Raw genomic sequence first — 25,742 nt, 5'->3', positions numbered from 1 at the left:
AATCGACAATTTGACACAAAATACTGACTTAAAAACAGTTTTATTGATTTAGAAATTATTTTATTGCTTCCGCTATCAGAGCTGCATCCATAGCAATGGTTTGTTATACATAGAAACGGTCTATTATACAGAAATAACAGACTGTAAAATGCTGTGATTGGCGAATCAGATACTTGTTTTCAACAAAGCCGCGTAATAATGGGCAACAATTGCGATGTGATCTGTTTCTATGAGGACTTATAGCAAAATTATCTCAATGATTTGACATTTTTGATGTGTGTATGATTCAACTGTAACAAGTGCATTACCACATGAACTTTGCAATGTGACAGATTCTGTATCTAAAAGGGTCTGGATTTAGTCATTTGCAGCTACAGGTAGCCATGTAGTAGAAAAACTAGACACATGGTGGTATTGTAATGAAAAACGAAATTTTGTTATTGGCCCAAAATAAATAATACTAACAATCAAAGCAATAAAATCAAAATTTTCAATATTGTGCATCCCTAGTATTTATTACTAGATGACCAGAGAAGGTCATAGAAGCATGAAAAGATGAATTCATTTATCGTGGAAGTGTTTTGTTCGTGTTCTGGCAGTGCTACGTTTTGTTTTTCTGTTGAAGCTGGTAGTAGGCTAGCCGGTAGCGGTTTTCTTGTTGCACAATCCAGTACCTGCCACATTGGCTGTTGGCATTAGGCTTGGGTATTTCTTTTTTATTCATTTTTATTAAACCATTAATTGACAATGTGTGACGGACAGCCTTAATGTGAACAGCTGTGAGGTTTTCTAGCAAAGATCTAGCTCTGTTATACATTGGGGTCTCTCAATTCCCTACTGCAATTGACAAATTTACACAATGTTTACAAACCGATCTGATGAGTTGCAGATGGAAAGATCAGAAATGTAGTTCCACTGTAAATAGGGGACTGAACTGTGGTTTGCAGTTCTGGAGAGCACTTGATCTTAAAGTCAGCCAAATCCCCAAAAAATATTTTCTGACTTATTTGGTTTTATTTACCCCAGTTTTGAGATATGTCCTCCTGACAAATCCACCACCTGCCATCTGTTTTTACGTTGTAGCATGCTGAAGCCAAGCCCATGGCATTTCATACTCATTAGCATTTCCGCTGTGTCCTCCCAGTAAGGGATAACTGGACTAATCTGGGGGCATAGCCAGCCTGTGATGATCCCTGTTTTTAAGCTGTGTCTTAACAGTGAATTACCAGATGGACAGCACAATTTTTAAATCTCTTTGTTTATTTGTATTACTTTTATTTGTTCCACATCAAAATATGTTTTGGCAAGCCACTAACCTTCATCATGCCAATAAGGTAAAGCTGTCATGTGGAATTCCTTGCCCCATGCCCACATTACATGCTCTGAGCATGGTCGCCCTCAGTTTGGCCCTGTGCACAACTTGACAATGTGGTTGTTCGTCACAGCAGGTAACTTGGGTGGTCAGTGCAAATAAATTCCTGAAATGTCGACTGGAATATCAATTTCTTTTGCAGGACAAAATTATTTATTGTTAATTAAATGCAGCAAAAAACTGTATTTTCCTGAAAACATTTTTCTCTGGTTGAGTATGGCTGACTCCATGCTCAGCGTTTCTTCCTAAAGCCCATGAAATAGTGTTGTTTTTTCACTGGTTTTACTGACGACCGCACCTTAAATTCTGTAAGCTGGAAGCTTAACGGTCATCAGACCATATGGACTGTTCAGACATCAGTCTGTGACTGAAAAATGATCGTATTATTAGTTTCTACCTCACTTGTGGTTGATCTGTGGTTCACAAGAAAACATCAACCTGATCTCACAGGTATCACAGGTGGGTAATAAAATAGTCATGATTGAATATAGTGGCTTACATTATTCTTTTAACACCCACAGAACAAAGACCCAAAAATGTCCCGTGTGGCACTGGAGTCACTCTACAGACTGCTATGGGTCTACATTATCAGGATCAAGTGTGAGAGTAATACTGTCACACAGAGGTCAGTTCCAGGGCCACCTGCATGGCCCTCACAGACACACACTCACACACACTTTGAATAAAACTCCTTTGTCATTGATGACCATCAAGTAGAAGATGTTTAGATATCGGCCTTGTAATTCAGCACTAAATAAAGCTTTAAATATCCTCCTTTTTCTCACTAGTCGACTACTCAGCATCGTTTCAGCACTTTTCCCTAAAGGCTCCCGGAGTGTGGTGCCAAGGGACACGCCCCTCAACATCTTTGTCAAGATCATCCAGTTCATAGCTCAGGTACACATGAATTTACATGGATTTACAGGTGAGTTGAATCTGAGGACACATTTAGCAGCTGAGTCTAAGTGATTGCTGGTGTGTTGGTTGTTACAGGAAAGACTGGACTTTGCTATGAAGGAGATCATCTATGACCTCCTGTGTGTGGGGAAGTCACACAAAACCTTTGCCATCAATCCAGAGGTAAAGTTGAGATCAGACTCCAAGTTCTGATATTGTTGGGAATGTCGGTGGGTTCTTTCTAGTCCACTTCATACCCCTCTTCCTCTCCCTCTATTCACTCTACCAGAGGATGAATATCGGTCTGCGAGCCTTCTTGGTGATTGCTGACAGCTTACAGCAAAAAGATGGGGAGCCTCCTATGCCTACGACGGGCATCATCATGCCCTCTGGCAACACCCTGCGTGTCAAAAAGATCTTCCTCAACACCACCCTCACCGATGAAGAGGCCAAGGTCATAGGTAGGTTGGAAACTTGACCCTTGTATAAATGTCAAGAAGGGGCATTTTAGAAACTGTGTTATAATATCAGTGTTGTGTTGCTTTTTGTCCTGTGAGTGTAATGACTCTTCTGGGTGTTTTCAGGCATGTCGCTCTACTACCCACAAGTAAGAAAGGCCTTAGATAACATCCTGAGACATCTGGACAAGGAAGTGGGACGCTCCATGAGCATGACCAGTGTACAGATGTCCAACAAGGAGCCTGAGGACATGATTACGTATGTACCCACAACCTGGATTCACACTGTCACTTTTGTTTTATTCGTCATGTGCCTCTGATCTGCAGCAGGTTCTTACAAGCTGTTTGTGCCACAGGGGAGAGAGGAAGCCAAAGATTGATCTGTTCCGTACGTGTGTTGCCGCCATCCCAAGACTGATACCAGATGGCATGAGCAGACAAGACCTAATAGAGCTTCTGGCCAAGTAATTCACCCTCCTCTAACCCTACTGCAGGACCCATCACTGCACAATCTACTGTGGCTCAGGTGGCCTTCCACGTGTATTCTAATGCTATTCTCCCTGTTGGCTCCCCCTCCTTCTCTAGACTGACCATCCACATGGATGAAGAGCTACGTGGCCTTGCCTTCACCACCCTTCAGGCCCTTATGGTGGATTTTCCAGAGTGGCGGGAGGATGTTCTCTCAGGCTTCGTCTACTTCATTGTCAGAGAGGTGACCGATGTCCACCCCACACTGTTGGACAACGCTGTCAAGATGCTACTGCAGCTCATCAGCCAATGGAGGCAGGCAGTGCAGAGCAGCAATAAGAGCCATGATACACAGGTTGGTCAAAGAAGTTTCAGCTGTATTAAGTTAATTCTGCTCATCTTTTGTGTGTTTTGTGCATTACTGTGCTCCGTGTTCATGGCTTATGATTCGTTCAGTAACAGATGTGTATCAAATTTTAAGTATAACTTATTTTAAACAGGGCTCAAGCAGCGGACGTTCTCTGTCCCTGGAACGTACTCCTCAGTTGGGTGTGCTGCATGTGGTGGAAGGTTTAGCACTGGTGGTTCTTTGTAGCTGCCGCCCTGCCACACGCAGGCTGGCTGTTAACGTCCTCAAGGAGGTCCGTGCACTGCACACTGCACTGGGCATTGGGAAGGTAATTACTTTACACTCATACACATTTGTCTGTTATTTGTCCATAACGATCTGCAGAGACTTTTTTTTTTGTTACTGACATCTGCTGTATCCCCCTTTCAGGGGGATGAGGAATTGGCCATTGATGTAATGGATAGATTAAGTGCGTCAGTGTTGGAGAGCTTTATTCATCTCACAGGAGCTGACCAGGTATAAATGTTTTTTCTTACTTACAGAATCATAAAGCTTGGATAAATGCTCTGACACTCAACTCGTCTCCATCTATTTTCCCTGCAGACCAACCTGCTGTACTGCCCCAGTGGGATTGACCTCCAGACGCTAGCAGAGTGGAGCTCATCTCCCATCAGCCACCAGTTTGATGTAGTGAGCCCCTCACACATCTGGGTGTTTGCCCACGTCACTCAGGGCCAGGACCCCTGGGTCATCAGCTTCTCCAGCTACCTGCGGCAGGAGCACCTGCCCAAACATTGCCCCACTGCCCTCAACTATGCCTGGATGTTTGCCTACACCCGCCTGCAGCTACTGTCTCCACAAGTTGACATCAAGTATGTTTCCTCAAGCCTCTCCATCTTTGTCATTTGTTTATCTTCTTAAAAGCCCATTAGACAGAGCAGACAGAACACAGACTGATAAAGCATGCTGCCCTCATGTGAGGGCCTCGACATAAGCAGGCAGAAGGCAGCTGCTTGTCTCTGTCATGTGATTCTTCTCTGACCTTTCCTGTATGTCCACTTGCAGTAGCCCCATCAATGCCAAGAAGGTGAACAGCCTGAACAGCAGTGACTCCTACATTGGTCTTTGGAGGAACTACCTGATTCTGTGCTGCAGCTCTGCCTCCTCCTCCCCCTCCATGTGTTCCTCATCTTCCACCTCTGGCTCCGTCCGCTGCTCCCCGCCTGAGACGCTGGCGTCCACGCCGGACAGCGGCTACAGTTATGATTCAAAGGTCAGGAGGTCTGCGATGAATAGTTAGAAGACTTGAAGATCCTACGATGAATAGTTAGAAGACTTGTTTTATTTCTACATATTAGCCATGACATTTCTCGTTCTGCGTCTGTTAATAGATTGTTGGCACTCCGTCCCCCTCCTCCCTGTTCAAACACATTGTTCCAATGATGCGGTCTGAGAGCATGGACATCACAGAGTCTCTTGTGTTGGGGCTTGGCAGGACCAACCCCGTGGCCTTCAGGTACACAACACCCAACATGATCCATATGTAATACTTGATGTACAATTTTACATACCTTTATTTGGTTATTAACGTCATTTTTCTTTCCTTCAGAGAGTTGATAGAGGAGCTAAACCCCATCATTAAAGAAGCTCTAGAAAGAAGACCTGAAGTAAGTGCCATTAGTTGATAACTGTCACAGTTCTGTGTTTAGCAAAAAGACAATTTTCTGAGCTAAAATGCTACTCTGTTTACTGTGCAGAACATGAAGCGACGCAGGCGTCGTGACATCCTCAGGGTCCAGCTGGTCCGGATATTTGAGCTACTGGCTGATGCTGGTGTCATCAGTCAGATGTATGTAACCCACAACGAATTTGGACAATATGATTAGAAATTAATTTACATTTTAATATAACTGGTTTCTAAAAAACATGGTCTTTTCTTTGTTGCTATCCTTTTTGCAGAGCCAGTGGAGGGTTAGATGGAGAGAGCCACTCTCTGAACAGTACGCTGCTTGAGTATGTTGATCTGACCAGGCAGTTGCTTGAGGCTGAAAATGACAAGGACTCTGAGACACTGAAGGACATCCGCTGCCACTTCAGTGCACTTGTGGCCAACATCATTCAGAATGTCCCAGGTATATCTCTTATGTTTCTCATCTCAGTTAAAAACAGTTACCGTCTGAATGTTTGCCTGAAGTTAGAGTAATTAAAATGTAAGTATGTAGAGTATTCACTTGGTTGCTTGTTGTGATCAGTACACCAGAGGAGGACCATCTTCCCCCAGCAGTCCCTAAGACACAGTCTGTTCATGCTGTTCAGTCACTGGGCTGGGCCCTTCAGCATCATGTTCACTCCCCTGGACCGCTACAGTGACAGAAATATGCAGATCAATCGCCATCAGTACTGTGCACTAAAGGTACACACAAGCACGTGTAAAGATGCAAAAGTTTAAATCTGTTTTCTACATGCACACAATATAATCCATGCTTACTGATAACTAACAGCTTTTTTTCAATGTTCCAGGCCATGTCTGCAGTGTTGTGTTGTGGACCTGTAGCTGACAATGTTGGCCTTTCCTCTGATGGCTACCTCTACAAGTGGCTGGACAACATCCTGGATTCTCAGGACAAGAAGGTAAGAGATGTTATGATTTCAGCTTACTTCGATTATCACTTCTTTTATAGTCTGGCCAGGACATGTGCTTAAGGACTGGATATTAGCTTCACGCATCATCAGAAAAGTCATAGAAGAGGAAGGCAGCATGATTAAAATTATAATAGAAATGACAAAGTACTCACTTTTCACTGGGACATATTTGCTTGCACGCGAAGGTAAATCCTCCATGTGTTTACCTGTCAGTTCTCATCAAAACATATAAAACCTTCTACAAGGTGAATGTAATGGTGACAATCAACACAGGTCAAATTTACAATTGTGTCTGTAGTGAAACAACTAAGCATTATATTAATTTTTTCTAGGGGTCTGGCTGTTCTGTAAGACTTCCTGAGGTCAAAGCTATGCAGCTCATGTTCACATACCATGACTCTAGCACTATACAGTGGTGTCCAGAAGTACTGCAACACCTCAGCACCAGACTGTTTCATTCAGATAACAGCTGACGCAATAAAATGTATTATTTACAGAAATATTGTCAGAAAATGTCTTTTAATCCATTTTAAAACATTTTATTTAGGGTCTGAATTGCAAACCGTTCCCTGCATATGAATCTTTTAGGTATTATTTGAGTGATTCCACAAATAAAATACAGAACACTTAATGTGGTGAGCCATATTTAGCACCTGCAAAATATTTCATTGCGTAGTCCATATTAGGTGTCTTTATGGTAAGCTTGTGTTTTACAGCATATTTTTGTGCCCATGTTTTTGCTAATACTAAATATTAATAATAGATACTGAGAAAGCACTGGGTAGAAAGGATCATGATTGCATAGTGATGGTGTGAAGAATTGAACCCGTGGCTCTAACGGTTGCTATCTGGTCTCCTCTAGGTTCACCAGCTGGGTTGTGAGGCTGTGATGCTGCTACTGGAGCTCAATCCAGACCAGAGCAACCTCATGTTTTGGGCTGTGGACCGCTGCTACACCGGCTCTCGTCGTGTGGCTGCCGGGTGCTTCAGGGCCATCGCCAATGTCTTTCACAACAGGTACCCAACATTCTCGGCTTCAGTTTGAGGTCATTTCTGTGGTGTCGTTTGTCCCTTTGTGATTTGCGATTCAAATGCTGCTTGTGCTTTATATTTTCTCTTAGGGATTACCAATTTGACACTGTGGTGCTGCTGAACCTGATTCTGTTCAAGGCAGCTGATTCTTCCAGGGACATCTATGAGGCAGCCATGCAGCTGTTACAGGTCAGAATCTTTTACTTTAAAAGATATTTAAAAAATGACTTTTACTCATCTCCACATAACACTACTATATACCCTCTTGACTCATCTTACAATGAAGTTCAATTGTCTCTGTGTGACACTAATAGATCCTGGAACCCAAGCTCTTCCGTTATGCCCACAAATTGGAGATCCAGCGAACAGATGGTATCTTGACCCCTCCCTCTCCGCTGCCACACCTCTACTCTGTGTCTTACTACCAGCTGTCTGAGGAGCTTGCAAGGACTTACCCAGAGCTCACTCTGCCCATCTTCTCAGGTTTGCTACATTGGAGTTTGTTACAGCTGCTGTTGAGGTTGCAGTGCTGACCTATGTGGAATTATTCCAGTGATTTGAAGGTTTTATTTGGCTGTAACTGCTGAGATCTGCCCTTTGTCTGTGTGAGCAAATAGCTCGCGTAAGCCTAGCTGGTCACGATCACATGCATTTCCCGCCTTACAGCAGTGTTTTTGTTTTGAAAACCAACCAAATACTGCCATATGCCCGCATGATTGTGCAGATACCAGGTTTAATTTCTTATAAAATATGAATTGCAATCTTAATATCAAATATTTTCCAATCTGTGTTTCTCAAAAAATGTGCCACTTAACTGTGGATGTTGGGCCTGTGCTGATGGGCCATTAAATCAATCATTTTCTTAGACAACCATTTATAATGTTGAGAAATAATAAACATTGCCTCTTCAACCATCCTCTGATGCTAGTGTGAATCAGTGGATGATGAAAGTGAATAGTTCCTCTGAGAACAGAGAACACAGGCAAATATTGTGGATATTATGATGCTGTTGTGACTAAAATATGGAAAATGTCAGAGCATTCCTTCCAATGGCAAGCAGTCAGCTTCAACTAACAACTAGCTCTTTTTGGTCTCCACTCCAGAGGTGAGCCAGCGTATCCAGACAGCGCATCCTGGTGGACGTCAAGTCATGTTGCACTACCTCCTGCCGTGGATGAACAATGTGGAGCTGGTTGATTTCAAACCAACTGTAAGGCGACCGGAGGATTGTGGCAGTGGTGAGGATGACGAGGAAGCACACGAGCGGGAGATCATGATGGTCAACAGCCGACGCTGGCTCCGTGGAGAAGGCTGGGGCTCCCCTCGTGCAACAACCATGGTGCTAAACAATCTCATGTTCATGACCGCCAAGGTGAGACAGCTAGTGGCCTTTGGAAAAGGATCGTTTTCGAAATGTTTTGACAATTTATTGATCATGAAATTCTTTCATTTTTACAGTATGGGGATGAGTTTGCTTGGTCAGAGATAGAGAATGTATGGACCACATTAGCAGACAGCTGGCCAAAGAACCTCAAAATCATTCTGCACTTCCTCATCAGTATGTCAGGAGTCAACAGTGACCCCAGCCTCCTGCCCTATGTAAGTCATGGGAAATTTACATCATGCACCCTATCTCTTTCAGTGTCCACCACTTCCTCCTCGTGTGTCTGACTGTGTTACATGTGTGTCCTCAGGTGAAACGAGTCGTGGTTTACTTGGGCAGAGATAAGACTATGCAGCTGCTGGAGGAGTTGATGTGTGAGCTTGAGCTGACTGATCCTGTTAGCTCAGCGGTCACTCACATGGACAACCCTCCCTATTACCGCATCACCTCCAGTTACAAGATCCCCTCCGTCACCTCAGGTTAATGAGCAGCGTGCATGCACTAGTTCACAGCCAGGCCACGCTAAATAGTAATGCTGCATAATGTGTTTTCAAATACTAGGTGGTCACTGTTTTATGTCTACTCTCAGGAACAACCTCCAGCAGCAATACCATGGTGCCAGGAAACGAAGGTCATCATGACAGCAAGATCAAAGACTCTAACATGGAGGACAGGTACAAGCTGAAAAAAAAAACCCAGCAGTATTCTCTTTGTGTCAGACAGATAATGTAACGGGAAGAACGGAACACATGTCCCCAGAGACACATGAATGTGTGAAATGTGTTGGACAGTAACCAGTAAAGCATTAAAAGCACTTTCATTTTAAAAGGTTAAAGTGGTCTGGCTCTCTAATTCTGGAATAATAAATCAGAAATCTAAGACTCAGATCTCTAGTTTGTATGCATGTCGTGTATCCTCTTATAGAAAAAGTTAATTTAGAATAGCTATTTGATAATTTATTTAAACAATTTCAGATGAAACATTAAAGTTTATTTTAGAGATACTTCAAAGTCACAGAGTGATGAAGTGAGATGCTTTTATTTCAAAATCTGTTCCTGATGCGATGTATTATATTGAAGTTGGTGGCTGTTGGCAAAATAAAAAAAATAAAAAATGCTGGCACGATCCTTTTAAATCAAGCGTGTTTGTTCTGCAGTTATACCCACCTGGATATCTACAGTGGTCTGAACAGTAACCTGAACCGCCAGCACCACCGTCTGGAATCTCGTTACAGCAGCAGCTCTGGAGGCTCCTATGAAGAGGAGAAGAGTAAGAGTGAACTCCTTACATCGCTAACCTTATTACGAGTCAGAATTCTTTCCCACCAACTTTTCTGGTAATCTGCTCCCTTCTGCAGGTGACTCCATGCCACTTTATGCTAACTGGCGTTTGAAAGTGATGGATCACAACCGGCCAGAGCCTCTTCCCTTCCCTCCTACAGGTGGCTGTTGGTCTCCTCTTGTGGACTACTTGCCAGAGACAAATGCCCCTGCTGTACCTCTCCACAGGTAGACCATACATAACCTTTACTCCCCTTCTATATAACACTATTGTCTTCTTCGCCTAAATCAACCCATATTTTCTGTATTTCAGATGTAACATTGCAGTCATCCTACTAACAGACCTCATTGTGGACCATGGGGTCAAAGTGGAGTGGAGTGCCTACCTGCACCTATTACTACATGCAATTTTTATAGGTAAGTCACCTCCTAAATGTGTATGTTTTGAATGCCTGTATCAGCCAAGAACAAATTTGTTTTCTATTTTTGGTGGGCTTTAAGGTCCTGTGTAAATACTGTGCTTTTGAATTTGTTGGTGTAAGACGTGATTATTCAGGCAAAGCACATAGAATAGTACCTAGTGGAGGAGTGAGTTTATAATTAACTCATGTGAATTATTCACAAACTTCATTACACCTCTATCTTCTATCTCTCCCCCTTCTGTGTCTTCTTCCAGGTTTTGATCACCAGCACCCGGAAGTCTACGAGCACTGCAAACGTTTACTGCTTCACCTGCTCGTTGTCCAGGGAGCAAATGGCAGCGTTCAGTCTGTGGCTATGGTGCTTCTACGCAACAGAGACTATAATGAGCCGCGGGTCCTGACTGTGAAGCCAGTAGCTCCAGAGTTAAACCTCACAGGTCAGTTCTGCTGTGAAGCTCTTAATCTGAAAAGAAAAGGACAATAAAAAGAAGGAGAACTATCATTTACCAGAAGGAATTTGAAAAGATTACCTACCAGCTAGGATAGGTAGGATTTTTTCCTGCGTTTGTAGATGGACAGAAAATACAAGAGAAATATTGCACATACTCATTTGTCATATTGCCATAGACGATCACTGGGTGGCAGCAACGATCAAGTATTTCTTGAGATGCCTTCAAAGCACGGCATGCAGCTCAATGTGTACAATGTCAACGCCAATTGATCCTATAGGTGTGCAGGAGTTTCTGCCAGAATGTCAGCCATCGCCTATGACAGACTCCGGCCTCAGCTCGAGCTCCACGTCATCCAGTATAAGTCTTGGGGCAGGGGGAACAGCGCTGTCCCACCTCTCCCCCACACTCCTCAGTGAGGTAGATGCCACTGCTGAACAGGACGAGAAGGTCAAAGCTCTCATTGAGTTCATTACCTCAAGGTGAGACCCTGTTTCATTCCAAGTATTTCCCAGACATTTACTACTTCTTGTACTACTGCTAACTGCTACTACTAACTTGACCTAATGTATAATCTCATTTTATGTGTCAGTATGAATCATATATATGCATCACACACTTGTCCTGTTACTCATTCTCTTAAATAATTTGCTTTCATGCTTCCAGCATTGTCTGAATGGACTTGGGTATCTTTTACATTGCATGTGTTTGATTTTGGGATTGGTGTCTTTTTGCCTGGTGTGATAACATCAGCTGACGTTTTGAGGTGTGGTGTTATTTCATAGCTTTAACGAATTGCATTGCCTGATGTGCGTTTGCTTTTGCCTTGTAGAAAGCGAGGCCCACTCTGGAACCACGAGGATGTGTCGCCCAAGAACCCCAATATTAAGAGTGCCGACCAGCTGAGTGTGTTTGTCAGACATGTAGTGACTGTCTTCAAACATTCCCAGACAGGTCTGTATGGTTCATAGCTGCTTGTTACACAATTATCCTGATCTCAGCTTGGGATACAGGTGTGATATGGATAGATTTGTCATATTTACCTGTATGCGCATGTGTATCCCCTCAGGTTTCCAGCTCGAGTCGTTGCTGAGTGACGTATCCCTACAAACAGCTCTGTCTTGCTCTTCTCGCCACTATGCTGGTCGCTCATTCCAGATTTTCAGGGCACTCAAACAGCCTCTGACTCCTGCCTTACTGTCGGACATTCTCTCTCGGCTGGTAGAGACTGTAGGAGACCCAGGAGAGGAGGCTCAGGTCAGAACATAATACAACTACATGGTCCTGCTCTACAATGCTGAATGTTATTAATGTTTATAAATGTTCATGTTTATACATAGTTTTTTTTTACTCTCTAATCCCTACAGTATTGCTGGATTTGTTGAAAAATTAATCATGATTGCATTTAGAGCGCAGTTGTTGATACTCCAAAATGAATAGATACATTTGTTGGTGGTCTAAAACTGCAACAACCACAGTAAAGGTAGAATTGGTCCTGGATTAAAAGAACAAAAATATCCCAGACTCCAGTATCTGCAAGATTTTACAGGAAGCACAGTGGCCATGTAGATAAAAGATGAAGATGCTGTATAAGTAAGATATTTTGACTCAATAGAGACGGGAGTTTCTGGCTGACAGGCTAACCTCTGTTGTTTTTCCTCCTCAGGGCTTTGTCATCGAACTACTCCTGACACTGGAGTCGGGCATTGACACGCTTGCAGACACAGTCAAAAACTACGACCTCCTCACTGCCTTAGCACAGTAAGTCCTCCTGTTTGCAACCTCTTTATTTCAAGTTTCACTCATTCCCACTTTCAGTCACATTCGACCTAACATATTATGAAAATCTTAACAAAAATATTTGTCATGTATTTCGCAGAACCTCACACCGTGATCATTTGTTGGGGCCCAAGTTTGCTGCCAATAGGAAAAGCACAGGCCAGCTGAACCTGAACAGCGGTGGTCTCTTCCATTATGCCCATACACGCAGCAACTCTCTTCGTGCCAGCCTAATGGGTGAACGAAAAGCTGACAGACGTCGGAGTAACACCCTAGACATAGCCGACCGACTTGGTGTTAGCCACGGAAACCTGGCACGCACACGGAGCTTATCATCACTAGGTGGTGGAGGGGGTCCAGGAGGGGACGCAAATCCCCCCGTGGACCCATCCAATCTGATGGCCACTGTGTTCTGGATCGCCGCCTCGTTGCTCGAGTCAGACTACGAGTTTGAGTATCTGCTGGCCCTGCGGTTACTCAACAAGCTGCTGGGCCAGCTTCCTCTGGATCGTGCAGACAGCAGAGAACGTCTGGAGAAGGTCCAGGGCAAGCTGAAGTGGTACAGCTTCCCTGGCCTGCTGCAGCTCTTCCTGAAGGGCTTCACCTCTGCTTCGACTCAGGAGCTCACCATCCACCTGCTCAGCAAGCTCATCAGTGTGTCCAGACACACACTGGTGGACCCTTCACAAGTGGCAGGTAACTGTACAGGACTGAGAATGTGCCCACTGCTGACTTGATCACAGATTAAATTTTTCTGGTTGTTCATTTTTTTTTATTGATTTTGTTTTCATAATTTGAAATGTCACGCTTATATAAATATAACTAATATAAATGTGATGTGCTGATGAATTTGTTTATCATAATATGTTGGTCAAGAAAATGCTGAAATCTGAGATTTGACACAATACTCTCAACACCAATGCAGCTGCACAAAAGCTTTTCTTGTTCTCTTCACGGCATTTAATACTCAGCTGGTGTTCAGCTAATATTTCTGTTGTCCGTTAGGCTGATATTAGTAATTTCTTAATGAAATCAGTGATAGACTTTGCTAATTACGTGACTCTTTATTGTTCACTGTCTGCAGGTTTTCCATTGAACATCCTGTGCCTCCTACCACATCTCATCCAGCACTTTGACAGCCCCACTCCATTCTGCAAGGAGACAGCTGATAAAATAGCCAAGGTTTGTGCAGACGAGAAGTCAGCCACACTCTCCAACCTGGCCCACATGATGAGCCTGTACAGCACACACAGCTATTCCCGCGACTGCACCAACTGGATCAACGTGGTGTGCCGCTATCTCCACGACGCCTTTGCTGAGATAACCTTGAACCTGGTCACTTACTTGGCTGAGGTAGGCAAGATAAAGATCAACCCTGTTCCAGGTAGTCACTTACGGTACAATGAAACCATAATTGTGTCCATCACTTTCATTCTCAGCTACTGGAGAAGGGCCTTCCCAGCATGCAGCAGTCACTGTTGCAGATCATCTACAGCCTGCTGAGTCATATCGACCTATCGGCAGCCCCCGTCAAACAGTTCAACCTGGAGATCATGAAGATCATCGGCAAATATGTTCAGGTGAGCTTTCACCACACTTCCTGTGCTGTTTTGATCAAATATCACAACCAGTGCTGTGCAAGTTAGTCCTTGAATGTTATCACTTATTACTTACTTACTTACTCAGTGACCAGATGAAGTAAACTTGTTTTCTTATTAAGTGCATAAATATGTCTTATTGCACCATGCACCTCTTGTATGAGGTTTTTCATAAGTTTAATAATAGATGCATGTCTTTCCTGGGCATAACCTCATGTATGTGAATACTGAGATGATCTGGTCTAAAAATAGTAGCATAATTGAGAATAAGAATGAATAGCACATATTACAGGGTTATTGTTTAGAGGCCTTTTTGAAGCAGCTACAGCTCTTTATGGAAGCCTTTTACCAGGCTTGACCCAGGGCACTATATGCTTCTCACTCACAACTGCTTCTGACAGCTGTTATAACATTATAACCTGAGGCCGATTCTGTACTGACTTACTACCAGTGTTGCCTTTTGTAGAAGGCATTGCGTTTGTGTGTCGACAGTATACCCCTGCAAATGCACTGGTGTGCACTGTGAGTTGTATTTGTTTGGCATCCTTTTAAGTTTCATAGGCCACACATTGTAGAAAATGGTACCAAATACAAATGGCTTCCGAGATTGAGCCTATAGCTGGTGTGGGTAGGAGGAAAATAAGTCTTTTCACATTAATACATTCTCTAGAAAACCCACACAGTCAGATACATCACAACGAAATCATTGTGTTTCTGGGCTTGTTTTTTACAGAGCCCACACTGGAAAGAGGCCCAAAACATTCTGAAGTTGGTCGTGTCTCGCTCAGCCAGCCTTGTTGTTCCAGACGATGTGCAGCGCTCTTATAGCACAGACTCATGCGGCTCTCCAGAAATTGCCTTTACACGCATATTTAACAACTCTTCTAAGGAGCTGCCCGGCAAAACTCTGGACTTCCATTTCGACATCTCAGAGGTCAGAGTCCTCCCAGTTCAGTTTGAGGATATGCTCTGTGCTAAGTTATTGCTAACTGGTATAATTTGACTTTACAGACACCAATCATAGGGCATAAATATGGCGACCAGCGCACTGCAGCAGGACGGAATGGAAAGCCGCAGGTAATTGCCGTAACTAGGAGTACCTCCTCCACATCATCCGGCTCCAACTCCAATGGTCTGGTGCCAGTAAGCTGGAAGAGGCCTCAACTCTCTCAGGTAATCACTCAGGCACACGTCGTCGAGTACAGTGTACTAATTTAAAACAGTAGCCAGTTTTCCATCCAAATGTATCACTAATTTTTACAGAATATTTAGAAAAAACAACAAAAGAAGATGTCAGTTTATGCATGCCTCAAGCTGCTACTGTTTATTTTAGGGGTTCGTGGAGATTAAGCAGTAGATGGCGCTAATTCTCCAATGAGGCTGTCACTGTTACAGAACAAGAGGGCTCAATGAGATGATGTAATTCAGAGTGCCAGTGAAATGCCTCAAATGGCAACAACATGTAGAAAACATGATGGATGTATGGTATGCATTTGCTTCATTTATTAATCACGCCACACAGGCCTGATGTTTTTGTCTGCCTCCATTTTTGTTCCTCTTGTGGAGCCAAAGCTTTAACAGGCAACATAAATCTGTTTCAATTGCACTCAGTTGCATTTTTCTTTTATTAAGACCTCAACTTTTCCACGTCAGTCTGGTGTGAATATTATTCTTTTCAAATTTTTGCCATTTCCACACAGGTGAATGGAAAGACACCTACTAACTCGAGGTGAAGCCTCACCAGATCCACTTCTGATCCATCTTATGTGTGTTATTTGGATCTGATATGTACCCAAAATAACAAGTACAGCCAGCTAACCTGGTTCTGTCTGAAACAGAGACAAAATCAGAACAAAATACCAAACACACGAGTTTTCTTTTCACCTGAACCCACCAAGCCTATAAACACATCACGGTCAGACTTACTATTTCCATGTAGAATATCATGGGCGAGACATGGTTTGTTAATAGCAGTTGTCTAACAAATTAACTATTCATTGACAAATTTTTTTGTCCAGGGTGTAAAATAACCATTTGATACGTTTATGGCTTTGAGTTGTGGTAAATGATGGTCTTTATTTCCCTCTCAGTGCCTCACTACATTCTGCTCATGGACTTGGTGCACGGTTTGTGCAGATAGTGAAACACTTTGAAGTTTTGTCATCATATCTATGTATTCTTGTTACAGAGAAGAACCAGAGAGAGGCTGATGAACGTCCTGTCTTTATGTGGCCCAGAATCTGGCATTCCCAAAAATCCATCTGTAAGACTCCTCTCCTACTCTAAAGCCTCAGACAAGGTCTCTGTAAATTCACTGATAAGAATACTGCTGTAGTCACTGTCCTGTCGTTTTGTCTTTGTTGACTTTTATTTTAGTTTGAACTGTTTTTGATGGACATACAACAATTTTATTTAACTATTTGACAACCAAGAGTCTCTTCCCTTTCTTCTTTGCAGGTGGTATTCTCATCCACTGAGGATCTGGACTCTGCAGACCAGCAGACCAGTCTTATACCAACAGTGGAGGAGGTGGTCAGAGAAGAGGAGGTGCAGGGAGAAGATACAGGCAGTGAGCAGCAGTTTGGTGTCTTCAAGGACTTTGACTTCTTAGATGTGGAGCTGGAGGATGCCGAGGTGAGAAATGACAGTAAATCTGTTACACAAAACACGGCTTGTTTGTGTGTGTCAAACTGAAGTAAGCCTACACGTCTGAAAAACTATGTGATAACCTCCTGATTATGAAAACATGATAAATTGAAGAGAATATGGAGGAGCTAATTGAACTAATAGTCTGTGTTCACTAACTATTTGCATAAATCATCTTTAAAGCACCAAAATAGTTGGTTCAGCTACTTTTCATCACTACTTTTGACCATACTGTTTTAAGTTTAATGTCTTGTTTGTCCAACTTGCGTCTTATTTGTCCTGACTGCTGTAGTAGAAACATTTCTGTGTTTTCTAACTGTCTTAAGTCTACTAACACACTTATTCCTTCTCTTCTCTTGCCACAAGGAGTTGCAGGTAAGTCTGTGGGCCAGAAAGCTTTATAGAGATGCCGTTCTCCGCAGTGCCTGGAGATTCTGTGTGTTGTCACCAAATAAAATGCTTTAGTGCTCTTTGATTTGAAATTGTGGCTACTGTGATTGTGAACCCTCTACTTTTATAGTTGTAGAACATTGCATCATTTACCATCCTGAAATGAGAAAAATCATCCCACCCACTCATGCATTCATGTTTTTGTTTTTTTTTCTACATTGTGGAAACATTATATGTTTGTCTTGTGATTTGTGTCCTTGTTTAGTAAAGTCTGCCTGGACCCTCTCACTGTTTGCACTGCGTCTCACTGCAGTGTCTTTGTTCTTCTGCAGGGGGAGAGCATGGACAACTTCAACTGGGGGGTGCGTCGTCGCTCCCTGGAGAGCATGGACAAAGGGGACACGCCGTCTTTGCAGGAGTGCCAGTACACGGGCAGCACGCCAAGCCTCAACCTCACCAACCACGAGGACACGGATGAATCGTCTGAGGAGGAGGTACTGAGCGCTAGCCAGATTCTCACCCGCTCTGGCCTTGTAAGTCTCACTCTAATCAGGGTCCCCCCTCACCCAACCCACCATGCTCCTCACACAGCCCGCTGGCATGGTGTGCGTGTGTGTGTGTGCGTACTGAGCTGGACCTGCTGCCAGTGTGGACAGGGGCTTGATGCTTGCTTCTTCGCTGGTGGTAGATTCCCCCTTCAAACCTCAGTCCAGTCCCTCCACCTCCTACTGCTAGATTAATGCTATCCTCCTTTCTCATATGTATTTTCTTTGGTCAGATAGGTAAGTACAATTTAGGGAAAGTCAAATAAATTGGCTAAATTCAACACAGGATAAATCACTGATAATTGATTTAATCAAGTGTAAAATAAGTGAAAATATGACAAGTGTTAAGGTTCAGAATAACAGCATGTTCCTTTGCACAACAGTTTGGCTGCTTCTCTCCGACTCCTCTTTCTTTTTGCTTTGCAAGCAAGGTCTTATGCAGAGCTCCTAATGATAATAATGCCATTAATCTAAATGCTTTACCTCAGTCTAATGAGGATGTTTTCTCTCTCCTCTCCTCTCCTCTCTTGCTCTTCTTGATCTTGGTAGTGCACGGTGAGAGAATGAGCTTTTGCCTCTAGTGGATATTTGCCCCAAAAATGTTTGTAGACATCCAGTATTATTCTGTACCACTAGAAAAACGAGCATGCTGCATTCATGTGAACAGAATTTTGAATTGGTTTAGTAAAAAAAAATTAATATTCTTGATGTTGGCATGATCTTACTATTTGCCTGAAGTGTTTTTTAAGTGCTGAATCAGTTCAATGGAAGACTAAAATGACTAAACATGCTCTGCTCGAGATGTGTAATGTCAGTTAATGTATTTTTTTGTTGGCTATAAATAGGAAACACAAGTCATTACTGTTAACTTGTTGAACCTGCAAATAGTACGAAGAGTTTCCAAATTGATTTTTGCTGTAACTCAACAAGCTAACAAACATACTGAACAAAGTCAGCAATTGATTCTAAGCTCATCATCATCTGAATGAGCTCATTGTATATTAACATGAAACCCAGCACATCATCGAAGTATGCTGAACCCCACAGGAAGGTCATGTGGAGTGTTAACAGCATGCGTCAGTGCATTTTGGTTTAGTAAGGGGTCTATTTGTCATGGCAGCAGAATACTTTAACAGTTCGTTAACCTAGTTAACCTAACACTGTGTTAACCTAGTGAGCGCCTTAGTCCTTTGTGTACTTTTAAGAAAGGGTTGCATCAAACCAGATGACATGTCTTTACTGCATCTCAACATAGACGCTAACCAGCCCTCATGTTTTCCTTCGCCAGCTCAACAGCGACTCTGCTACAGACGACACAGCGTCCAACCATGTGGACTCTTTGCAGCAGTCACAAGAATCGTCCAGCAGTGCCCTGACTGAGGAGGCACCTGTCCTATCCTCTCTGCCCTCTCTGCCCTCCCTGCCTCGTCTGGATAGCCCCATTTTGGAGATGGCCCACTCAGACAGCACCAGCAGCCAGCTGCCTGAGGTGCGATCAATCGGGAGCAGCAATAAACTGTGGTGCTCGGGTGCTTTCTAGCCTACCTATTTCTTTCTGTTCAGCCTTTATCTGCTTTTGCTGTACTTCTTGGGTTGTCTGTCATTGAGACGGAGGATCAATTATCTGCAGGGAGTTTGGATGGGGTCAAAGTGCTGGTTCTGTCAGTGTGTCTGCCTGCTGTCAGGTGAAGACGTTGCGTTCTGCTTTTGTTTCTGACTCCCCCTAACCTAGCTTGCTGTGTTGCTTTACTCTGGGCGTGGGTGCTACAGGCTAGGCTTTACTCCTTTTTAATGGCATATGTGGTTAATAGTTATGTAGAGGGGCTTGCTTGTGTGTAAAGGGGGGGGGGGCTTGCTTGCTTGTGTGATTTGGGGAGAGATGAAAACAAAAGCTCACCTCAGGTTAGCTGTTACTGCTCACCTCCAATAACACAGCAACTGACCATTCCAACTAAATCCTCCATTAAAAACTTGTGAAATGGACGCCAACTCCTTTTTCTTCGGCAGAAGCATGTGTGAGTATGAGTCCATTACAAGTGGTGTGTTAACTTTAAAAATGCAGCCAATTAAACCCCTTCAGTCTGCTACCATATTAACATGCTATAGCCTGTCTTATGATGAACAGCTTTGCTATCTATTGCTGCTGACATTTATCACTAACACTAACATTGGTCAGTATATGATGATGTTCTGATTTGCATTTGCACAAACAGTGTGGGGATTTTTTTTTTTTTACAGAATTTAAGTTCTTCTACTATCAAACATAAGAATACAGAAATAGTGCTTATCAGTGCTAGGCTTGTTACTAATGTAATAGATTACCCCTTGTTACTCCTTTTGAAGTAGTATTATTACTGTACTTGTTACTCTTGCGAACATTCATTTGTTACACGACGCGTCATGTTACTTTCCCGTCAACAAAACTGGTAATTCTGTCCTTTCCCCTCAAAATTCACATTTCACATGTATGCCTCTGTGTAAATGTCAGTTTAATAGGCTTCAAACTGGATGTTTTATTCTGCAGCCTATGAATTCTTAAAGGTTTGGTTAAAGGCTAGATGAAAAGCCCAACTGTGGGGATGTAGCTCGGGTGGTGTTTGCGGGGTTGGATGTAAGAGTTTCCATCCTCTAAGCTCAAGTGAGACAGTTAGGTTAAGTTGTAACAATTTGCTTTTTTTGGCAAGTAACTGTAATATTAATGTTGAAATTTTATAAATAATTTGTTACACTACTTGTTAAGGGGGAAATTAACACTGTAACATGTTACAAGCCCTAGCAATGCACCACAGCCCAACACTGTAGCTCATACATATTAATTGAAAGTAAGTGTTCCTACCCCTCAGTGATGCACTGAATTTAAGTTTATAGGAACTGGGATCTAGCCAGTGGTCTCAATATCATCCCAAGGACATCTCCCCCATCGCAGCCCCAGCTCTTAGTGTAATGAGCCCCAGATAAAACCATCAATACTCGTACTCATTCCCTCCAGGATGGCCACAGCCACTTCTAAAAGCTTTCTGTAATATAGATGTTGTCTCTGTGATGTACTGGCTGCCTGCCACACTCAGCCTTCCCATTGCATTAGACTTTTAAATTTAAAAAAACAAGACAGGAAAAAACAAGTGCTCTTAATTAGACCCCTTTGTCTGTGGCATATCCCTCCTCCATGTATGTGCTTTACATCAACATCATTACTTCACATGTGGAATTTAAGTGAACTTTCCTGCGTCCGACTCAGACGCTGTAACTGTGACCAGCTTCAGTGTTAATGTAATCAAACATAAGTGCATTCAATTGTGGATTATAAAACTAGCTTCACTTATTGTGTGCTCACTGTTGATTACTGTTTGGTGATTTGTTATGGCACTAATACAGTCCATCACTTATGTGTAGCTATGGAGTGCACGTCATGAATCAATCCCTACATATGTAACATGTGTCAGAGCATACGTATCTCACTCATCCACTGTCCTGTTGGCTCTCACTCCCTGCTGTTTTATTAGCGTTGAGGTCAGGTTTTTAATGGCATTGCCGTGATAAATTGATATTGGCTTCTGTTTATTGATTCTTTTCTTTTTCTTAAAGTTCTCATGAGAGACATTCGCTTATAGAGTGACATAAAGAGCAATCTCCAAGAAAGTGAAGACCGAAAAAAATGCTGACTTGGAAGTCCCTTTCCTATAATTGAAACTAATATATGTTCTTAAGTACAGGCTATAGCCATCTTAATTCAACCCATAATAGGGGTTCAGCAGTGAAACTGTGTTCCCGAATTGTCATTAAGAGAAGACATTATCATGACGTCCAGGAAATCTAAATGTTTGGAAAAAAACGATCATTTTAATGCACATTGGGTTTTTTTTTTTTTTCTTTTTTGAGCGCCCCCTTCTGGTTTGTGTTGCAGGATGCTGTAAGCATGACGGCAGCGGACGAGCTGAGCAGCAGTGTGAGTGAGGACACGGGGTTTTGCAGCGCCCCCCCTTTGCCCTCTGACCCGCAAGAGCTTTGTGACCTCCCAGACTCGCAGGAACCTCAGGATCCTCAGGATTCTCAGGAACCCCAGGAGACCCAGGACCCTCAAGAAGACCTGGATCCAGCCCCCCCTCCCCCACCGGCCATTGACACTCCGCCTGGGTCCCTCTGTGAGGAGGATTCCCAAACTGTCCTGTCCCTAAGTCTGCCCCTGCCTATGCCACCAGAGACAAAGCCAGACCCAGACCCAGACCCAGACAGCATTTGTGGCTCTATGTGGGAGGAAGATGTGACACAGGCCCTGAAGGAGCTGGACGAGCGCTGTGAGGAGGAGGAGGCAGACTTCTCTGGCATGTCCAGGTAACTGGATTGTTTTTGATCTAGATCTCATCCACATAGAGTCTGAAAAGATGCCATGTCATGATGGCCTACCCTATTAGTGATCATCTTATATGTGTAACCTAAGTGACAAATTCTGGTTTCTGGGTTTATTCGCAGTATACAGAGTATGAAAATGAGGTGTCTTATCACAGCCTCAGATGAAGTAAAGAGTGCCTCCAGGAACATCAGAAGAATTTAGTACATTTTTATGAAATATGATATTAGGCTTATTCAGCATCAGGGAGAACAAGCAGTGGTGCTACATCACACAGCCAACACCACATATTTAATGCCTGAGGCTGTTGTTTTAACTGTAATTTAGTAACTCTGCAGAAAGACGAAGTACATCACAATCTGTCGATTCTGCTCAACATGTTCTTGATTGATTGTGACTGATTGATCACGTATGCTGGCTCTATAGTTATTATTTCTACAAGGTGACACTTATCACCTCTGCTAGCCAGTTTTATGGGTGAAACCCTGATTAGAACTGTCCACTTAATAAAGTAATGTCTGCACTCTTATAATACAGTACAGTTTACATTTGTTAATTTCTAATTGAAACTACAAGCTTTTACATTATAGTTTTTATGTTTTTGTTGAGATAAAAACTCATTGGTGGTTTGGGTATTGAGCTTATGAAAGTATATGATTTACAATATGGGACTAGACCAGCCTCTGTGAGATGAAGACTTTTGAGATACCATAATGGGTAATATCGTTCCTGGCACAGCTCCCATGTGGGCTGAAACTGTGAAGGAGGGCCAGCGTAGGCTGGCTCCAATCCACATTTAACATCCCCTCTTCAAGGTGGGCCAACGCTGAGTGGAGGACAGTTGTTAAGTCAGTTTTAAACTTCACTGAAGCCATATGAAGAAGCATGCTGAACAAATGTGCACACACATACAGTCACTCACTTACCCTCTTACTAGCATTCATCACCGTACTCAAGGTCTTTCACTCAGCTAAGCCACGCATGATTGATAGGCAAGTGTGTGAGCAGGGGCTACTCTGAGTGATTGTCTGAAAACAGCAGGTCACTAACCAGTTTAGTGTTTTTCTCCCTATGAGGATTTATGTGAGTGGTAGAGAGCCGGATAAAAACAACTCAGCAGTGCTTTACCTCTGTGAGGTTGGAAGCGGGCTCTGTTTTGCAGAAATGTGTGTGTGTGTGTGTCTGTGCGCGTGTGTGTCTGGATGCCCAGCTCGTATAGAGCTCTCTGCAGTCCTGTGTGGGATGGGAGTGCAGTGCGCTAGTGCTGTTAGCAGTTGCAGCACAGGCGAGCTGCAGAGAAGGAGAGAGAGTGAAGGAAAGAAAAAAGAGAAGCGATAGTTAGGGTGAGGATGAGGACAGAGACTGTGTCCGCTACAGCGCTTGGCAGCGCAGGCTTTAGATACTTGTATTCTGTCTGTTTCTTCAGGCTGTTTGGTCCTACAGGCCTGTGAGTATCTGTGCGTGTGTGTGTGTGTGGGAAAGAGAGGGAGAGAGAGAGATGTTTGCATGATGCTAAAACGCTAATAGCTCATATGTCGTTATTATGCTCGAGCACTGCAGTAGATTAGAGCTCTCAATATACTGCAGCAGAATCTGCAGTGAGGGAGGCAGACACACAGCAATGTGAGGTTGTTTACTTGCAGCGAGTGGGGATGAGCGTGTGTGTGTTTACATTTGTCCTTCAGTAAAGACTGAGGGGAGTGTAGAACATGTCGGATTGTAGCTTATTGGCCCCCGTGTGTGTTTCAGTCAAGATGAAGGTGACGCAGACTGCTTCCCAGAGATTCAGGCCTCTCCGCCCCCTTCGCCCTTCCTCTCTGCTATCCTGGCAGCATTCCAGCCTGTTGCCTATGACAATGAGGAAGATGCTTGGCGTTGCCATGTCAACCAGATGTTGTCAGATACTGATGGTTCCTCTGCTGTTTATACGTTCCACGTGTTCTCCAGACTCTTTCAGGTAAATGCCTCTCTTGTTTGGATGTTTGTGCATTTTTGGTTGGCAGTGCTGCACTTTATCTGTTGCATCTACAATGTTGTTTACTATTGAGAATTCTCAACAAGAATTTTTTCTTTACTCCTTGTTTAATACAGAGCATTCAGAGGAAATTTGGCTCCATTACACGAGCATCTGTTCGCTTTCTTGGGGAAAAACTCCAGCGAATGGGTAATCAGTTCCTCAGCTCCCTGGAAGTCATGACGTCACGCTCGCAGTGCCCCACTGTGCTGCTGGATGCAGAGACGGTGAGGCTTTTCTGCATGAAATTTTGATAGTGTGTTTGCACTAACATGTACTTCTTATCATTTTGCAAAGACAGTGCTGTGATGTTAAGCAGATTCTTTAATGTGTATGTGTGTGCTGTGGATATTTTTCTGTCATGTACTGTTGTACTGCGTATGTATTGGATGTTGTTGTGGGTTAATGTATGTGGTGTCCTGTCTTGCTGTTGTAGCTGGTCTCTTGTGGACTATTGGAGACTCTGAAGTTTAGTGTGCTGGAGTTGCAGGAACACCTGGACACCTACAACGGCAAGAGAGAAGCAGCAGAGCATGTAAGTCGCCACGTATCTTCCGCACTCACTGTATCTGGTTTCCCATTCTTTTTGAATATTTTTCCCTCAGGACACATTGCCTCACATCCTCCTTGTTCTTAAGACCGCCACAACTGCAGTTTAAGTTGCCGTGTCAGGATTTTTGTGTGTGTGTTTGTGAGCGACTCTAAGGAACTGTCTCACAATGGCCCCTCATCTCAAGAGAGATTGGTTTAGGGAGCGTGTATAAATTGCCCTTTATTCCTATGCCATCCTACCATGGAAGGCCAAGAGGACATGGAGACGGATAGCTGATGCTGTACAAGATAAGCCCCAGTCTGTCTCATCAGCGGGGCAGGCATTGAATCAGTGTTTGGTATGAGTGAATTTAGCTGCCGTTAGTGTCTGCATCACTACTGACATCCCCTGCTTAGGGGATAAAAATAACCCTCAGCACTCTTAAATCAGTTATAGAGGGCCAGGCAGGAGAAGCTGTGAGGGGTTGGAGGAAGAACGAAGGGGGAGGGGAATGAAGAGATGAGATTGGAGAGGATTCTGGGATGCAGGGGCGCTAATTGAATGAGACGGCAACGGTCCCTGGAGGGCTAGATACTATCCCTTGCTCTGGAACAGGCCCTCTTTAATTCGCTAAGTACAACACACTTATTAAATCTCCTCCCTGACCAAGCTATATTATAGACGCACACAAATGTAGATGTAGACGTACAAGGGAGGAAAAAAGCTCTTGTATTGCCTCTGTTACCCATCTTCATTCCCTCCCCTAAAGCCACCCACACACAATCACAATAATGCTGCTCTGTGCGGACGGTGCCATTGTTTTCCTATGGGGAGAGTCGTGGCACCCAACTAAGTGGAAGTGCTACCATGGCGCATCGCTAGAAATCTCCACCGCGCGCCACATTCAAAGTTCAAATTATTTCAACTTTGACCTTGGTTGCCGCTGACCTTTCAGAGCACAACCAATGGGATTACAGCTGTATGTGGCATAGCCAGAAGCAATGACATTTACCTGTGCTGCGCTTTGCCTTTGCAAGTCTGTCTGCAAGTTTCTTATCTGAAGGCAGCTCTATTCTTACGTGTTTGTTTTTTTTTTTTTTTTCTTGTCTTGTCTCCCACTCCCATCTTCCCAACCC

General features: G+C 43.5%; 1 protein-coding gene across 7 annotated transcripts in view; it reads left to right on the top strand.

Annotated features, from left to right (window-relative positions):
- The window catches only part of fryl (furry homolog, like), a 54,346-nt gene that overhangs the window by 21,954 nt on the left and 6,650 nt on the right, over positions 1-25,742 (top strand). For 4 of the 7 annotated variants that reach the window (XM_070832592.1, XM_070832593.1, XM_070832591.1 and 1 more), the window contains 45 exons: positions 1,894-1,997; positions 2,161-2,269; positions 2,366-2,452; positions 2,559-2,730; positions 2,854-2,986; positions 3,084-3,191; positions 3,313-3,550; positions 3,696-3,872; positions 3,974-4,060; positions 4,148-4,416; positions 4,610-4,817; positions 4,936-5,060; positions 5,154-5,211; positions 5,302-5,393; positions 5,504-5,676; positions 5,797-5,957; positions 6,065-6,175; positions 7,050-7,204; positions 7,309-7,408; positions 7,534-7,702; positions 8,323-8,591; positions 8,678-8,818; positions 8,914-9,082; positions 9,193-9,277; positions 9,760-9,872; positions 9,961-10,111; positions 10,197-10,300; positions 10,560-10,742; positions 11,035-11,236; positions 11,587-11,708; positions 11,824-12,011; positions 12,421-12,515; positions 12,634-13,229; positions 13,618-13,886; positions 13,973-14,113; positions 14,865-15,065; positions 15,143-15,304; positions 16,320-16,394; positions 16,589-16,765; positions 17,500-17,700; positions 19,001-19,201; positions 21,617-22,044; positions 23,810-24,017; positions 24,152-24,301; positions 24,511-24,609. In XM_070832592.1, the coding sequence (XP_070688693.1) occupies positions 1,894-1,997; positions 2,161-2,269; positions 2,366-2,452; positions 2,559-2,730; positions 2,854-2,986; positions 3,084-3,191; positions 3,313-3,550; positions 3,696-3,872; positions 3,974-4,060; positions 4,148-4,416; positions 4,610-4,817; positions 4,936-5,060; positions 5,154-5,211; positions 5,302-5,393; positions 5,504-5,676; positions 5,797-5,957; positions 6,065-6,175; positions 7,050-7,204; positions 7,309-7,408; positions 7,534-7,702; positions 8,323-8,591; positions 8,678-8,818; positions 8,914-9,082; positions 9,193-9,277; positions 9,760-9,872; positions 9,961-10,111; positions 10,197-10,300; positions 10,560-10,742; positions 11,035-11,236; positions 11,587-11,708; positions 11,824-12,011; positions 12,421-12,515; positions 12,634-13,229; positions 13,618-13,886; positions 13,973-14,113; positions 14,865-15,065; positions 15,143-15,304; positions 16,320-16,394; positions 16,589-16,765; positions 17,500-17,700; positions 19,001-19,201; positions 21,617-22,044; positions 23,810-24,017; positions 24,152-24,301; positions 24,511-24,609 (7,566 nt within the window). Of the gene's footprint in view, positions 1-1,893; positions 1,998-2,160; positions 2,270-2,365; positions 2,453-2,558; positions 2,731-2,853; positions 2,987-3,083; positions 3,192-3,312; positions 3,551-3,695; positions 3,873-3,973; positions 4,061-4,147; positions 4,417-4,609; positions 4,818-4,935; positions 5,061-5,153; positions 5,212-5,301; positions 5,394-5,503; positions 5,677-5,796; positions 5,958-6,064; positions 6,176-7,049; positions 7,205-7,308; positions 7,409-7,533; positions 7,703-8,322; positions 8,592-8,677; positions 8,819-8,913; positions 9,083-9,192; positions 9,278-9,759; positions 9,873-9,960; positions 10,112-10,196; positions 10,301-10,559; positions 10,743-11,034; positions 11,237-11,586; positions 11,709-11,823; positions 12,012-12,420; positions 12,516-12,633; positions 13,230-13,617; positions 13,887-13,972; positions 14,114-14,864; positions 15,066-15,142; positions 15,305-16,319; positions 16,431-16,588; positions 16,766-17,499; positions 17,701-19,000; positions 19,202-21,616; positions 22,045-23,809; positions 24,018-24,151; positions 24,302-24,510; positions 24,610-25,742 lie in introns of all 7 variants that reach the window. The other 3 variants (XM_070832589.1, XM_070832588.1, XM_070832586.1) reach the window with 1 other exon arrangement.

This window comes from Pempheris klunzingeri, chromosome 6 (genome assembly GCF_042242105.1).
Source record: "Pempheris klunzingeri isolate RE-2024b chromosome 6, fPemKlu1.hap1, whole genome shotgun sequence".
Classification (NCBI taxonomy): Eukaryota; Metazoa; Chordata; class Actinopteri; order Acropomatiformes; family Pempheridae; genus Pempheris; species Pempheris klunzingeri.
Note: the sequence above shows the minus strand (reverse complement) of the source record. Positions and strands in the feature narration are given on the sequence as shown.